Source organism: Watersipora subatra, chromosome 9 (genome assembly GCF_963576615.1).
Source record: "Watersipora subatra chromosome 9, tzWatSuba1.1, whole genome shotgun sequence".
NCBI classification, from domain to species: Eukaryota; Metazoa; Bryozoa; class Gymnolaemata; order Cheilostomatida; family Watersiporidae; genus Watersipora; species Watersipora subatra.
In genome coordinates this window covers 60271900-60288277 of record NC_088716.1, presented here as the reverse complement: position 1 = coordinate 60288277, position 16378 = coordinate 60271900, and the positions used below count along the sequence as shown (strand labels likewise).

The 16378-nt window shown below is 35.9% G+C and overlaps 2 protein-coding genes across 3 annotated transcripts; both read left to right on the top strand.

The window, feature by feature from the left end:
* The first annotated feature begins 180 nt into the window (after positions 1-180).
* Positions 181-7767, top strand: LOC137404427 (uncharacterized). Its single transcript, XM_068090626.1, has 5 exons — positions 181-465; positions 571-639; positions 2876-2965; positions 5938-6096; positions 7316-7767. Exons 1-5 carry the CDS (start codon positions 229-231, stop codon positions 7358-7360), a joined length of 600 nt encoding a protein of 199 aa, XP_067946727.1. The 5' UTR covers positions 181-228; the 3' UTR covers positions 7361-7767.
* Positions 7768-8590: 823 nt separating this feature from the next.
* LOC137404440 (uncharacterized) lies at positions 8591-12958 on the top strand. Of its 2 annotated transcripts, XM_068090644.1 has the most exons (5): positions 8591-8898; positions 9332-9385; positions 10291-10392; positions 12176-12355; positions 12540-12958. In XM_068090644.1, the coding sequence occupies exons 1-5, from the start codon at positions 8725-8727 to the stop codon at positions 12558-12560; spliced, it is 531 nt and encodes a 176-aa protein (XP_067946745.1). In that variant the 5' UTR covers positions 8591-8724; the 3' UTR covers positions 12561-12958. The 2 variants fall into 2 exon arrangements, with proteins under 2 accessions (XP_067946745.1, XP_067946746.1); XM_068090645.1 differs by lacking the exon at positions 9332-9385.
* The last annotated feature ends 3420 nt before the right edge of the window (positions 12959-16378 follow it).

The window sequence follows — 16378 nt, the reverse complement described above, 5'->3', positions numbered from 1 at the left end:
TGCAGAAATATTTAAGCGGAGTAACATTGATGTGCTATAAATATTTTGATATTTAAATTAATAATTTTGTAATTATTAATAAAAAACTAATGTTAAAATAAAAAACCTAAAAACAGATGCAAATAAAATTCTGCCCGATGTATAACCATGTTAAATAGTTTCCTTTACAAGTAGGACAAGTCTAAGTAGGATCTATTAGGATATATTCGCATTTACTTTATCTAACGCATGGCAAACCGTCGAAATCCGTTTAGGGCCATTTTATGGTCTTCGTGGTTCACCATTATTTTTGGTTTTATATCTTTGTCAGTTGGAATTATTTACACATGTAGTTGGCTGGCAGCAGTGGGAGTGTTTGGAAACGTTTCTAAGGATAAGCGACTTTGGATAGGTTATTCGCACGGAGGAGCATCTGGAGCTGCTGTTGCGATTATGGCAGCTTGTGGATTATGGTGTGGTATTTGGGTAGGAGTTTAATAAATGTCATGGTTGGCTTTGATAGTCACGTTATCGTGCTTGTTTATATTCATTTTAATCGTGACGCAAAAGTCGTACGCTTTACTTCTCTAGGTACTATTAACTGGAGTTTGCGGCGCCACAATTAGTCTCCGAAAATCTTCTGGTAAAAACAACAGGACGGTAAGAATTTCTCTCACTCTTTGAAGTTTTTTCTATCGATGATTAGCGATAAATATAGTTTTTTGTTCAGTAGTGAAACAAACAAATAGAACAATATCATATAGTAAAACATTAACTGCAATATACTGGCTATTGACAGTAGTTACTGACAATATTTTTACATACATGCCATACATGTGCAGTAAGTAATATTGTGGTTTTGTTTGTACCCATAATTCATTGATTTAATTATTATGCTTGAAAGAGAAAATTCTTTATTACATCAATAATTGAAAGACCCTATTCATTTTGTGAAAAAGGCTAAGATAATCTTTGTATTGTAAAACAGTAGATTCAGTGAAATTTAAAATGGAATCTTTAAAGAGTACAAAATACAGCAGACTCTCCTATAAGGTAGACGTCTTTCTACGTAAGTTCCACTTATGTAAATAATTTATGTAAAGTTTTTGCTTTGTATTATTTAAAAAATTATTGTCTTCAAATGTCATGTTAGTCCAAATTCTCGAATTTGATTTGAATATTGAGAATCTTATAGTTAGCCATAAAAATATAGTTTTTTTCCCTTGCCACTTTTGAGAGGAAATGATGTAACGGGATATCTCTACCATATACTCTAGTACACTGGTAGTCTAGTGTGCTGTGAGAGATGGTCAAGTGTGTCAATAAAGCACAGGTAATAAGTGGCTGCACAATTATTCAAAAATACTTCAAGCCGGTCAATCGATGGTGTTACTTATCTACCGATCTGTATGCCACGAGTTAGTCTTGTTGGGAGTGATGCTTTATCCTAACCTCTAACCCTCGCTTTGGACAAACTGATGAATAGACAGACATCGCTCTTATTATAGTAATGATACATTTTTGTTTTAGTTTATTTTAGACATACACAATTTTTTTGCATCATAGATCTTGTTACGTAGAAAAAATTATTTAAATTGACATTGAAGGTGTGTGCTCCCCTTAACCCAACATAAAAAAAACTAATGTTATCATGAACCCTAAACCCACTGAAAATGATAATAAAGAGAAACGTTGTCGGTACAAACCAACAATACCACGGTTACTGTACAAACATTAACTTAGAAAGTTAAAGGTTGACTTGCAACAAAATTCACATTAAAGTTATTTGATATCAAAAGATTCACCATGTCTTACTCTGTTGTGTTGTAGGTGCCAAATATGTGGAAATGTGATTACAAGCTCTTAAAAGCTAAAAAACGAACAGTTAATCGCAGCCACATGAGACCGCCGTAGTTTGGATTCTCTTTCCAAAACGGCTCAATTATGATGTAGCTGTGGTAGATGGTTTCTGTTTACACTTTCATGCAACCTTATTCGTCGAAATATTTTCACAACTCTACTTCATGCATTCAATAAAACCATGTCTATTGTTCTTACGCGTCTATTATAACGTCATTGTAATGCTGTCAATTTTAGCAGTGATATCTTATAACTTGCCGTAAAAATTCGTTTCATTTTTTAACCTTACCTCGAAGGAGTACATATCATTGTCTGATAATCATGATGAGCCTGTTGGTCACCTGTGATAATCGAAAAATGCTGCAAAAATTATTTGCGAAGTATTGGGTCACATGATCAGATTACGACTTGACGATTTGATCAAGCCAAAACAAAACTGTAAAGTAGCGAGCATCTATATTTGATACGGGGTCTTCGGTAAAACCCGAAGTGTTTATCATAAACTAGTGCTACGATAAGTTTTATATTGAGCATTGTATTGGCCTTTCAATTCATGTGAGAACATCACGTGACAGGACAATAACCAAACTGTCATGGCTACGTCAGATAAATAAACGGATTCCAATCTACGGGGCTTTTCGTTTTTGAGCTTTTAAGGGCTTGTAATCACATTTCCACATATTTGGCACCTACAACACAACAGAGTAAGACATAGTAAATCTTTTGATACCAAATAACTGTACTGTGAATTTTGTTGCAAGTCAACCTTTAAGTTTTCTCCTATTTGAAGGGCCAAATCGGTGAGTGTGGGAAAATCTTGTAACAGATTAGATAATTTACAGATAATTATGTTTTACCGTTTGTGTAACGTAAAATCCTTGCAACATAAGCATTGTCGGATTGGATTATTTATGTCGTCGGAACGTCTGCTGTATAACTGTGTGTTAAATGGGAATTATTTTTGGGTATCTGTTAGCCTTCATTGGATGATGGTTACCTGCCTGCGTCATTACCTACATTATTTTGTATATTGTAGAGAATTGTGGTTGGCATGGCCTCTGCTTTCAATGCATTAATATTCTGCCCGATACAGATTGGCCTATACTCGTACCTGTTTGTACCTCTGGTAAGTTAAATCATGGTTCATTGTAGCATCCAGAACTTGTTTGAAAATCTCCCACCTACCTGGTGAGGTATTTTGGATGATTTTCATAATCCTTGATCCCTAAATTTTTTTTGGAATACTTAGTTGATTTTACTTATCCAAGTCCTCAAAAAATTCTGAGTTCTGCCTCAGGATTTACTTTGAGAGTTAAGAGCTTTTTGTCACGACAAAGGCTGTTTTCGTTTCTGACTATAACCCTCTCCTAGATTAGTACAGCATGTAGAGGTTTATATTTTAAGGATATACCAACTAAGGAAATTTAAGCGCATAATATGAATAAAGATAAATGTTATATGGCTTAGACAAACCTTACGAATTGTGTTAAACTACATTCATTATAGTTTCACTACTAAATTGAAACTAAACTATTGCATAATACATTCCTAAAAAAACTGCCAGTGTTTTGTTTAAAACTAGATGAATGCCTTGCATTGCCAGGGTAATAAAAGTATTTGCACAGAAAATTTATTTTTATTTAACGTATAGCAAGAGTTACCATTATAGCTTTCAAATTTCATATCATGTGGAGAATGTGTTGTGCTGGTCAAATAAATTAAAAAACAATATAAAACAACTATAAAAGTGTTTAAATGTAAATGTGAAATAATTAGCAAGTAATAGCTAAATTAAGTCTGCTTTGCTACGATTACAATAAAAGATGATTTGGTAATGATACAATTAATATCAACTGAGAAAACAAAATAATAATTCTGAATATGTTGAATTAATAAATACAATTAGTGCATAGAAGTGTGTATAAAAAAGGTTACTGTTGCACTAGAAGCTATCCGTCAAAACTTTGAATACGACGATACAGGTACCTCTCGATACTGGTACAAATGTAAAAATGAGATATCGGACTGTCTTTGTCTGGTACTTTGTCTGACTGAACGGAGTGAAAATGTGGAGGATATGCCTACTCGAAATAATACAATTGTCCATGTGAAAAGTATTAGCCATTTTCGATTTAGTAATCGAACCTTACGAAAAATTAGAGATAGAAGTGTGCTGGCACATTTGAAGTTGACACAGCACATATCAACATTACAAATTAAAAAAATATTTGATGGTACCAAAAATTGGTTTTGAAACAATTAAAAAAAATAACAAATGAAAAAGGAAATATTAGTTGATAATCCAAAATGCACATTTGGCGTTGCACTTTTGCACCGTATGCAGGTGCATATGGTATATGATAAAAGTGATAGAAAGCTAAAAACTGTATAGCTCAGTGGTTGAATTTGTGGATTCGAAGCTTGCATTAACAATGACTGGAATTTCAAATCCAGCACTCAGCGAGCTTTTAATTCCAAGATTTTAATAGCTGTAGCTGGACAGGCAGACATCCGGACAGATGACAAATTGTGGTTATCCTGATATACGATTTCTTTCACCTTACGAAGTGGAACATGATGGTTTTTTCACTTTACCATACGAATCTTATTTCACTAAATGAATTCAACAAAATTTTTGCCCGAGTTCAAATTTGGGAGTCGGTGTGATTATTACGTACGTCAAAATAACAAAGACGCCGAAGTGCTGTTCGCCGAAAATATTATCACAACGCCTGAAGGAGACACTATGACTGTGTTCTCTCAGCTCAGCCATTCTCGTGTAAAATGGTAATATTTTCCTTTGAAACTAGCAAAGTTCGAGTTGCGATCTCTTCTCACAAAATGTCAGACAACTTCCCTCAACCTGTTAACAAAATTCGCATCATTATGAAAACAGTATCATTTGGGTTTTCTTGCCAAAATAGTTTAAAAAAGATTCTAAACTAAAAGTTTTAGTAGAAGCGAAAACAGAAACAGATGTGATAAAATTTTTAGCGATAAAAGTTGAAATTCAGTAAAATAGTTAAATTTATAATAAAACAGCTAGAATTCAAAGCTTATGTTATACGTACGTTTGTCTTGAAGGTAAGAACTCCCTGCGGTACTTTTTGCGCATGGTAGATTATAATGTTATGTTTTATTGCAGACCATAACTACTAAATACACTAAATACAATAAAGTTACTGTAGGTAACTACAGTTACTACGGTCTATGTTACTAAGTAATGTTAGACTTGACCTAGTCCAGAGTGCACTGTGTCTATGGTTTCGCCTGTGTGTCTCTGAGATAGAGTAACCATAAAGACCTTTTTTGTGGATTATTGACTTCTTAAAGTATTTTTTACGTCGTTCTGTAATCTATGTTCTTTTATTGTGTATCAATGTTTACTTGAAAGAGTATTTATTAAGGAATTATCCTATTATCCTAGTTTTTTGTATCTGTGGAACAAATTTTATGAATTGCAACGTATTCCGGCGGGAATATTTGAGCCAACATGGTTTTGATATACTAAGCGGTTCCGCAACCAATTAGATGCTTATGTAATGGTTTGCATGGACTTTTTCATGTTTGTGTGTCACAAAATGACAATGTGACCATGTGAAGGTTCAACGACTCCTAGTAGGCAGAGATGGCTGTGGTGTTAGGATATTTTATGTCCGTATTCTAGCTTACTAAGCTTTTATTTACATATGCGATAGTAGTGTGTGCATACAAGGTCAAGATGTGTAGGCTACGAGCACCAAAAGTGTACAGCCCTCTAGTGAGAAGTCCTCGGGCTATTTGCAGGTATATGATTCCAAAGGAAACTAATTATTAATAATGCTCTGGGATAGGTTAAATCTGACGCAAGCGTGTATGTTATTACCAAAGAAAAACAAGCTAGAGCAAGGTATATAAGCTAGCATGAGCACAAATAAGACAAAAATAAGGGTAACAAACATGAACATCCTTCATGGCCATCAGTGAGTATTTACCTTAGCATATATATTGTCAATTCAGCCATATCGATTGACATACTGGGGCTCAATATATTGTGACAGTACGTACAGTGTAAAACTATCGTGCATTTGTCAGAAACTCTGTGTTTTTCATTGCCAGGATATTTGGTTTGATGAACTGTTCATTGAAAAGCCGGTCTGGTGGGCAGTGGCACTGCAAGCAGTGGGAATCACTAGCGGTGTGGTTAGCTTCATTTTATGCATCATTTCTATTGTGGTAGCCATTCGGATAAAGCCCTACGCCGGATCGGAGACTCGGGTAAGTACTATATCAGACTTCTCCGTATTTGTCTGCTCGAGACTCCTACTTACGTCAGCAGTTGTCATCACCTAATTTAATCAAGCACAACCTTGTAAGTGTTGTTAGGTACTTGCTCTAGCTGAATAATTAAGAACTCTTCACTCTGCCTAATCTATAGTCCCAAATGCTTGAGTGTAGCGTCAGCAGAGAGGGTTGTTTCTCTCCGCTAGTGTTGGTCTGGGTTGGTGACCTGAATTAGTCAAGCTGCTACAACCATGGCTTAAATGTTTTGTCAAATTGTTGAACAGTGAGAGATTGTGTCGCACTCGGACTTATTCAAATAGATGGAAAGCGAGCAAGTTATTGCTAGATTTCTCTCCATGTTTAGGTGCAAAAACCAGAACATTAGGTCCACAGGGCACGAAATGAAGGGAACATGTTTTCACTGACTCATCGGTAATAATGAACTGAAAAATTAGACTTGTGGGTGTCTATTTACTGGGCATTAATTTTTTATTAGCTGTACCATAATGGATTCTACTAGCTAATGCCAAAAGTTAACAGGCTGTAAACATTGTGCATAGCTAGTGTAAACATTGTGCATAGGTAGTGTCAATGCGTAAATTGGATATTAACATTGCATTGCAATTTTTTAAAGAACTGCGACTAAAATTTTCTGTTTCAAATAACATGGAAGTTGTTGTAGACCCTATTACAACTGTAGAGATGGTACCTTCCTTTAAGCCAGGTTCCCATATCGATTGCGATACCCCGGCGGTAATATTGTGCAGCAAAACACTTGCGACGCTAGGCAGCTTTTGTTCACATAAAGCTGCATAGCTAATAACCGCATAAAAAATGTTTGCTCGCCATGTCGTTTCGATAATGCTGACATTCACCTGTACAGTGCATTTCGGGAAGGTTTTGCCTGCGGCTCTTCGCGAAATTTGAACAGTGCTAAACTTTTGCGTTGACCGCTGGCAGCTACTGACAGTACTCAGCAGTACCCGGCGCGTAGGTTCACATTTTACCGCTGATAGCCTGCGGTGCTGTCGCCGGTGCTTTGCGGCATATATGGGAACCAGGCTTAAGGCTATACCACCCTGGAGATGCTGGCACATTGTAGGCTATACCACCCTGTAGATGCTGTCACATTGTAGATTCTACCACCCTGTAGATGCTGTCATATAATTGTAGATGCTACCATCCTTTAGATAATTCTTTGTTTCTCTTTTAGACATGGGAGGATATACATCTAGATGGTCAAGCGGTTTCCATTTAGCTAACGACATTCCCTTTCTGTCGTTCGTTCACCTTGACCAATCACTTGTATTTTTCATCTCATTACCCTTCTTATATCTCTCTAAAGCATCATTCCAGGATAGCTGTATATTGTATACGCAGTGTGATACGTATTAGTCATGAAGACCAAGCAAATGTATTGACGCAAACCGACCATTCACATATGTACATATCTGGGTTTTTTATATTATACATTTTCTTATTTATTTTTAGTAGCTGAAATGAAATGCATTCCATATGAGTACTTTTGTTTTAACAATTTTTTTGTCCTTGTTTTGCATTCCAAAATGTGTCATTTTTTACTCCTATTTTACCATAAATATTCTACTTTTTATTCCACTACAGCAAAACTGATGTCTGCATCAATAAAATCAAATATGTTGTTTATCTTGTATTATTACAGGCACTAATTTTGGCATTCTATTTTTGAATCTGTCACACGTCTTTCATACCACAGCTGTTACGTGTCGTTCATATACCGCAGCTGTCACATGACTTTTATACTGCGGCTGTCACTTGCCTTCCATAATGCAGTTGTTACACGCCTTCCATACTACAGCTGTCACATGCCTTTTATACTGCAGTTGTCACATGCTTTCCATACTGCAGTTGTCACATGCTTTCCATAATGCTGCTGGCTCATATTCCTTCAACTACTGATGTTACTTGCCTACCCTGCCACTGCTGTCACATGTCTTCTGTACCACTGCTGCCGCACATTTTTTACATCTTTGCTTGGTGCCAAAAGCTGGAAGCATAGATTAAAGGAAGCAGAAACAAAAATAGTACATATGTGTCTTTTGATGCCAGTTGAACAATTACAATGTACCTCCATGTGATCAATTATACTAAAACCCAGGCTACAATTGTATCAGCCTCATTTTGATTAAGTCTAGTGCCATGTACGAGTTGTGAAGTATTTGTAGTGACTTAAAATGACTAAAGGCTGTCTATTCCTTGTCACCTGATCCTTTAGATTATTCAATGCATGAATCTGACTGACCAGAGTTTAATGACCTAAGAGTTGTCTCCCCAAACAGCTCCTTCCGCTCAGTGCAATGCAATAGAATAAGTTGCAGTTCCCGTGCGCTTCGTGCAACGACCTCCATTGTCTTGTATCGCTGTGATTCCTAATCAATACAATGCCTGCTGCTTAGATTTCTTTTGTCGTTGCCTCAACTAGTTTTCATTCTAACAATCGTCGGCAAAAGGCGTGTCGTACGGGTTTACCTGTTTGACTTGAGTGTATGCAAGTTGTGCTGTGCACTACATTACTTGAGGACATATATCTGATGCAACTAGAATTGTTGTAGAAAAACCTTTGTAGATAATAAAGCCTCCGCCATGAAATGGTCTATGATTCTTCTGTCCGCGTCTCACATTATATTAGGATTTATCTGCCTTGCTGTGGGAACTGCATGGATTATTCTCAGCTTTGAACACGAATCCTTCATAGATGACAGACTTCCAAGTTTTGCCTTCATTGTTACGCTGCCGGAGATCATCTGTGGGTTTCTTGTAAGCATAATTAATTTACTAGACAGACTGTCTTGTAGATAAGACAGTAACTTACAATGCTGTGCTCAACCCAGCTACTGTATATTAACTTATATTCATTATTGAATAAATTTTGGCTAAGCTCTTAGGTGTGGTACTGCAATCTTGAAGGTGACAAGAAAAAGCAGGTGATATATCATCACCATTAGCAGCTCCAACTTCTGACAGGCTGTTGAACCATTGACAGTTACATGTTTATTTAGAGAAGGGGAAGGGAATAGAAAAGGGAGAGCTGAAAGATCTGTTCAACTCTTTAGTTCATATATGCTGTGAATAGTAGGGCAATACACAGTCGGCTGTTGGATTGAGTGTGAACATTACATCGTGATACTAGACTGCTGCTCGACACTAGAGTTGATCAAATCAAAATCATTACTGCTCAGTCTTGTTTCAGATATTCATCAGCGGATGCATTGGGATTTGCGTCAAACACAAAACAAGTAATTTGGTAAGATGTATTACTATTATCTCCTTTAAACCTAATTCTGTGGCGCAACATAATTATCTCTCAGATGGTACAAGGTTGCTTTTCTCACTTTCCTTAATAGTAATAAGTTTGCAGTTACTTTTACTGCATCTGAATGGAAGGGTAATTGTTATACATGTAGTTGCATACACAAACTTTGTAGTACATTTGCACTCATTCTCAACAGCGGCCATATCTAGAGATAAAGATAATCTCCAATTTGAAATTATCACTTATATTATTCACTTAAGCATTCATCTCGCAGACTATAGCTGATAACCTCTGCAAGTACTCCAAGTCTACAGTGAGATAGCACAACATTCATCGCACAGACTATAGCTGACAACCTCTGCAAGTACTCTAAGTACATAGTGAAATAACACAAAATTTATCCCACAGACTAGCTGAAAACCTCTGCAAGTACTCCAAGTACATAGTGAAATTGTATAATACTCATCCCACAGACTATAGCTGACAACCTCTGCAAGCACTCCCAGTATACAGTGAAATAGTGCACCATTAATCGCACAGACTATAAATGACAACTGCTGCAAGTATTTTCAGTATATTGCAAGATTGCGCAACACTCGCCTCACAGACTATAGATGTCCAAGTATGTAAGTACTTCCAGTATATAGCCAAATTGCACAACACTTGTCACACAGACTATAGTTGACAACCTTTGCAAGTACCCCTCGTATATACCGAGGTAGTACAACTGACACTAAGTCTCTACAAAAGAACAGTTTCTTGTTACTATCTGTCATTCAAGCTGACTCCGTGGAAAGCTGTTCATTTCACCGCTTTCAGTGTTAGTTCCTCCTACTATTGATTTTATCTGAGCTATCTTTGCATCAGCTTGCTTTATGTAAGATATTGTGTTACAGGGGCTCACCTATATCATCTGTAATGTTTTCAACTTGCTGGTTTGGACACCTGTTCTGGTTGTTGGATATGCACTGCTTTTGCTAACTATCCAAGGAGATGCTGTAAGTGCCTGTTTATTTAGCTCTTGAAGAAACAAAAGAAAAATGAGACAAAACTATTGTTAAAAGTTTTACTCAGGTTCCTTCAAATCTTACTCTGACTTGATTAGTTTTCTTGAGCACTCCTCGCAGGAAGTAGCGGTCGACAACAGAATAATTACTTGTCACGTCGAGGGGACAAATTTGTAAACACATTTGTTGATTGTGTTGTTTGATTTGAATGAAATGGAATGAAAGAGGTGTTTAGATTTAAATTTTTTCAATAAGCAATTACCTCTTGAATGGCACATGTTTAAATCTAACAATAGCCTTGCCTGACTATTATAGTGATATGCTTTTTATAGGAGTTGTCTTTTCTTCAGGTTTTAGCCTCAGCACATGACCTGAAACTCATAAAGCTGTCTTTGTCCTGGTGTATGAAATCAAATTTCTTTGATTCAGTTGAGCAGTTGATTAAATAAATTATAACCTGAAGAAACAACGGGTAATTCCATAGAGCTAAACCTAAACAGCTTCTTTGAAAAATGAAATACTTCTATTAATACCGTTGCAGCTCTATCAAAACTTCTTATTACTTTATCAATTACAAATAAATAAAATAAATTTCATTCTCCACCACTTACCAAAAATTTTTAAAAATTGTGTAGACAAGTTGAATGTTTGAAGATTCTACATAAAATATATAAATTTGCAGAGATAAACATGTAGCCAACAACAAACAAGTGTGACTAACACCATGGACTAATTTCAGCAGTCGTGACAGCAACAGTTACTGTTTTGTACAGTCTACTGATTATACAAACAAAAAGTAAAGATAGAGACTTCTCATAGCCAAACTCAATAGCACTGGCTTCATCATTTCTATAAAATGATTAGGTTTCATGTCAAAGACTCATGAGGGTCATCCGAGGTCATTTGCTGACCATATGTCAGTAATTACATAAACATTTGAAAGTAAACCAATTTATTAGTTCATAGTTGTTCTGGGGACATGAGGAAAACAAAGTTTGTCTGATGTTAGCTTTAATTTTTTTAAAAACTTGGCAAGGACGCAAGTACACTTGAACATAACTACTTAACTTTATCAGTTTTTGTTGTAAACTGGCTACGATTCTAAGGTTCTTTATACTTACATTACAGATGTGAGTACATGCATAGTTAGTACGCAGTAAGCAACCATAGCTTAAGTACCTGTACATACCTCTAGTTACTCGTAATTACCTCTAGTCATTTTTACTTACCTCTAGTTACCTGTATTTACCACTAGTCACCTGTACTTACCTCTAGTCACCTGTACTTCTCTCTACTCACCTGTACTTACCTCTAGTCATCTGTACTTACCTCTAGTCCTCTGTAATTACCTCTACTCACCTGTAGTACTTACCTCTAGTTACCTGTATTTCTCTCTACTCACCTGTAATTACCTCTAGTCATCTGTACCTACCTCTAGTTACGTGTACTTACCTCCAGTCACCTGTAGTACTTACTTTTAGTCACTAATACTTACCTATTTTTAATCACCAATACTTACCTCTAATTACCAGTACTTACCTCTATTTACCAGTACTTATCTCTAGTCACCTGTACTTACCTCTAGTTACCAGTAAGTTTATGAATTGTTAAGGATAGTTTTTCGACTGTGGAAGTGTTATTAAGTTAGAAATGTCTACAGAAAGATTTTATCAGAATTTTAAATCAAGCCATTGTCCCTGTCTTAGCATCGGGCTTATTCATTCCATCTAGACTCGGTTTTACAAAGATTTTCAGCTTAGCCTTTTCTTTTTAGAAATGTGGTTCGATGAATTGTCTTCCATCAGATTGGAATACTTACCATCTGGAATATCTATTGCCTTCAGGACAAGATTGGGGCTATATATTTCCTGGAAGCGGGCTGACCATTGGTCTAGTTGACTTTGCGATCAGCTTTGGAGTTATTGCCACCTATTGTTGCAACTCCAAAAGAAGGGTAGCGTAACTTTGCAATTCTGCTTGATTGCAGTGGAAGTTGGCATCATGCATTTCTTATTTTCCAGTATTTACCGCTTTAGCCATTGCATTTACAAATGTTAATTCATTGTACTGTGACAAGCTACGGTAAGCAGTTTTGATGTCTGGAGAGTTTGGATGACATCATTGATCACTGATTGTAGAAAGAGGGCTTGACTTCCTAAGAGGCTGAATGACCTCCATCTGAACAAACAGAGGAATATGAATGGCTACACACAACGCTGCACTGCCTGAAACACTTGAGAAACTGAAAACATCCATTAAGTAAACACTGACTCTCTAAACTATTCTTCAACCTTCTCTATAAATTTATCAAAGCGGTATTTTTGGCTCAACCTTCTCGGGAATTTGGGTGTGAAATTATTTAACCACACATTTATTCACCAATATATATTTATTTTTTTAATATATTTAGCAGATGGCAATTATTACTACTAGTTTTACCCCACTATGCACAAGTAAAGACTATGTACATACGCCCAAGAACAGAATGCTTGAAATACATAAAACACATTTGATTATAACTATTACTTTCTGAATAACATGTTCTTTGAAACGTTTATGAAAAACCGTCTTCACATTTTTCTATGCATACGACTAGATAGTTCCAATGGTTTCATTCATAGAATATGCCTCTTGTAGAAGTTGTCATTCCTTCAAGGTTTTACCCTTACCCTATGATCTTTAAATTAAGAATGGCGATTCAGTTTTCTGGCTAGTATTAGTCATATATTGATTGACAAACTATTGCATATTCTCAAAATTTCTAGGGGGTATTTAAATTCATTCTATCAAGTCATGAAGCATTTTAACTTATAAATATGCTCAAATATTATAAGTATTGCTATGACAGTATTTGATGCTGATATAATTAAATGGGTTTATAGGGTATCAAAACTTTAAAATAGGATTATAATAGACTTTGTAAAGCTGATAATAAGCTTTATAAATAGTCAAAAGTTTGATATAGTCGGGAGTTACAGTATGTTTTATTGTTGTACGTAACATCAAGTAGCACAGCTGGAACACACCAGTTTCTACTTAATTTCTCATCTTGACTTTCCTTTAAAGTTTAATGCCAAAAAAAACAAGAAATGAACAAAGCCTGGATTTCAACTCTATGATGTATCGGAAGGAATGAAGACCAGGATATTTAAGAAATGGCTTGCCTGCGCACGCCATGTGAACAAGGAGTGGTATAAATGTATAAAGGTTTTAATACTGTAGAAAATACACAGAAATGGTTAGTCACTGCAAGAGTATTAGTCATAATTATATGGAGATTGCAACCAGAATAATTCTTAGCCTTCAACCTTTGAAGATGCTGGTAAGATTTTGAGGAGTTCACATTTTTCTGACCATGAATGTCCAATAAGCAGCCACTTTAGAGAATGACAATGTTTACTGGCAGAGAGCAAAGACTGCATGTATTTTACTTTGATACAGCAATGGGAAAAGTTAGAGATTAGAAGTTAGAGTTTTAACTATGTACGTATGAGTTAGAAGATTTAATTGAAAATCAATTATAGACCATATTCAGCTTTTAAATGTTGTTACAAATTTATTGGAGTCCCACAACAATCTGACTAAAATAATGGCAAAGAATTCAACAATGGAATTCCATAAACTTCAACAGCCCGTAGCTCAAACACACCGCAGCACATACTCAGATAAAGTGAAGCCCCCTTCAACATCGCTACCACATCACTGACCCTCAGATAAGACCTATTTAACTGGATACAAAATAATAATGTAATGAAACAGCATGAAAGAAATTTCAAACTGGAACAATGCATCATCATCTTCCTCATAAATCCTACAACTAACATGCAACACTAACTAATGACTTCAGATACAATCAGAAGAGCTACGAACAGCCATTTCAGACCAACATTAATAGAAAAAGGAATACCTTACAAACTAAACTCACTAAATCCATGTCTTACCAACCAGCTAAGAAACAAACCCAATGCAGAGAATATAGTAAAAAACAGTTATAATACTGTATTTATTGGTTTATCAGTGGATTCACGATAGATCCAGTAACAGGTAATAAAAAGACCATCATGACTCAACATCATGATGGAAGGTGCACCATTGGACTGCGATGAGTCACTAGTAGCCTTATACTAGGATATTCTAAAATCATATTCAGGTGCAAAAACAACTTGGCTCACAGAAGATGGCAGGAAGCTTCATACATTTAGGGTAGAATTTAAAAAGTAACATGATCGAATGAAAGCCTTAAATAATAGAGTTATCCTACCATGACAATCAATCATCTGCCACTGAGGAAATAAACAGAAATGAATAACTTGTCAAATAAACAGAAATGAATAATTTGTCACACAGTACCAAGTCATTTAAGAATGCGCATCTCAGTATCCGACGATTAACCAATAAGTTTGATCACATGACAGGTTTACTATCTAGACAAAAATCCAAAATACTGTATTCCGTGTGAAAAACTTTTGAGAAAAGAACCTGTCAGCAGATACTTTGAAATTCCGGGATATAGCTTGATACGGAAGGACAGAATAGAAAAGAAAGGTGGAGGCGTTGTCCGCTATATTGACAAATCTATTGATTTTGAACTCATATAACATTTCTCATTTAGGCGATGATGTTGATGTTAAGATTCTAAGCAATTCTTCACTAATTCATCAAAGCAGTTTCATCAGTTCAGGCGTATCTCTCTTACATTCAGTCAAAGCAACTACAACTGTCTATGATTGTGACTTACCGTATGTATAATAGGAGATCTTCGATCAGCTTGATTACAATCAGTCATCTGTCATGAGTGTGTATTGATCTGTCTCCATTTTAACTTTCTTTTCGCTACATCTTTATAGCTGAGTCTAGGCCTTCCTGGATTTTACTAACCATCATATAATTGCGAGTATAATAGTTGACACAGAAACCTGTCTTGTTCTATTCTGTGTACATGGCCCAACCGTCTCAGACTTCTTTTGACAAGGATGTCAGCCATTGATGATGCCGTTTTAAAATTACTATGTTTGTGATTTTGTCCTGCCACTTGATGTTCTTGCTCTATCTCCAATGCCTCATCAGCGCAGCATGTAGTTCCTTTACTTGAGCTTGATAAATCGTCCAAGTCTGTGTGTCATATAAGAGAGTTGGCAGAACTACTACTCGACACACTTTACACTTCACCCTGACTGAGACACGATTGTTCTTCGGTAGTATCTGCTGAAGCTTGCCAAGGGTAGCAATATACCAAATGTATTCATATGTATACCTCCTCTGAAAGTCTGTTTCCTCATGGAATGACAAGTTCAAACATTATGTCGAAATCTGCTATTCTATATGCAGAGAGTTATTAGTGGTAGAATATTTTAATATTGACCATACTGCTCTAGCAACTTAAAAGGGTGGAAACAAGATTTCATAAATCTCTCCTGTAAACTCAGGTGATTATTAAAGTTACCCGTGTTACTTTCTCTACCCTAATAAATCACAACATTACTATGATCAAAAGACTCACCTTGTATTTATGGCTGAGCACTATGGAATCACAGTAACAAGAAAATTGAGAGTTGCACCCCAAAGCAAAAGCTCAAGCACACAAGTGTCTTACATGTATGTAGACTGTTCATCCTTTACCACTGAAAACATTAGCAGTGCGTTTACAGGTGTATCTTAGAACAAATTTTTTTATAGAATTATATCAAAGCCATGCTTGAGGACTTTAATTTGGCTTACCATGATCTGATCTCAAGAATGGTTTGGAAATCAACGCGATATGTGAAAAACGAAATACTACCTCCACAGATGGATAAGGAAGCGCAATCGTATATCGAGGAGAAAAATTGCTTAAGGCGTGATGAAGAATGGTTATCTTATAAGTTGAAAAAAAATCTTGTCACTAGTTTGATATGTTCAAAGAAGAAGCACCACACAAATGATTATGATATCATCTGACAATTCAAACCAGGTGACACAAGAAAGATATAGAATTCTC

Excerpts from the sequence above, each read along its gene's own strand:
- LOC137404427 (XM_068090626.1), top strand. The coding sequence starts at position 229 with ATGGCAAACCGTCGAAATCCGTTTAGGGCCATTTTATGGTCTTCGTGG. Across the intron at positions 466-570 it reads GATTATGGTGTGGTATTTGG|GTACTATTAACTGGAGTTTG; the intron begins GTAGGAGTTTAA and ends TTACTTCTCTAG. Across the intron at positions 640-2,875 it reads CTGGTAAAAACAACAGGACG|AGAATTGTGGTTGGCATGGC; the intron begins GTAAGAATTTCT and ends TGTATATTGTAG.
- LOC137404440 (XM_068090644.1), top strand. The coding sequence starts at position 8,725 with ATGAAATGGTCTATGATTCTTCTGTCCGCGTCTCACATTATATTAGGA. Across the intron at positions 8,899-9,331 it reads AGATCATCTGTGGGTTTCTT|ATATTCATCAGCGGATGCAT; the intron begins GTAAGCATAATT and ends GTCTTGTTTCAG. Across the intron at positions 12,356-12,539 it reads GTTGCAACTCCAAAAGAAGG|AAAGAGGGCTTGACTTCCTA; the intron begins GTAGCGTAACTT and ends CACTGATTGTAG.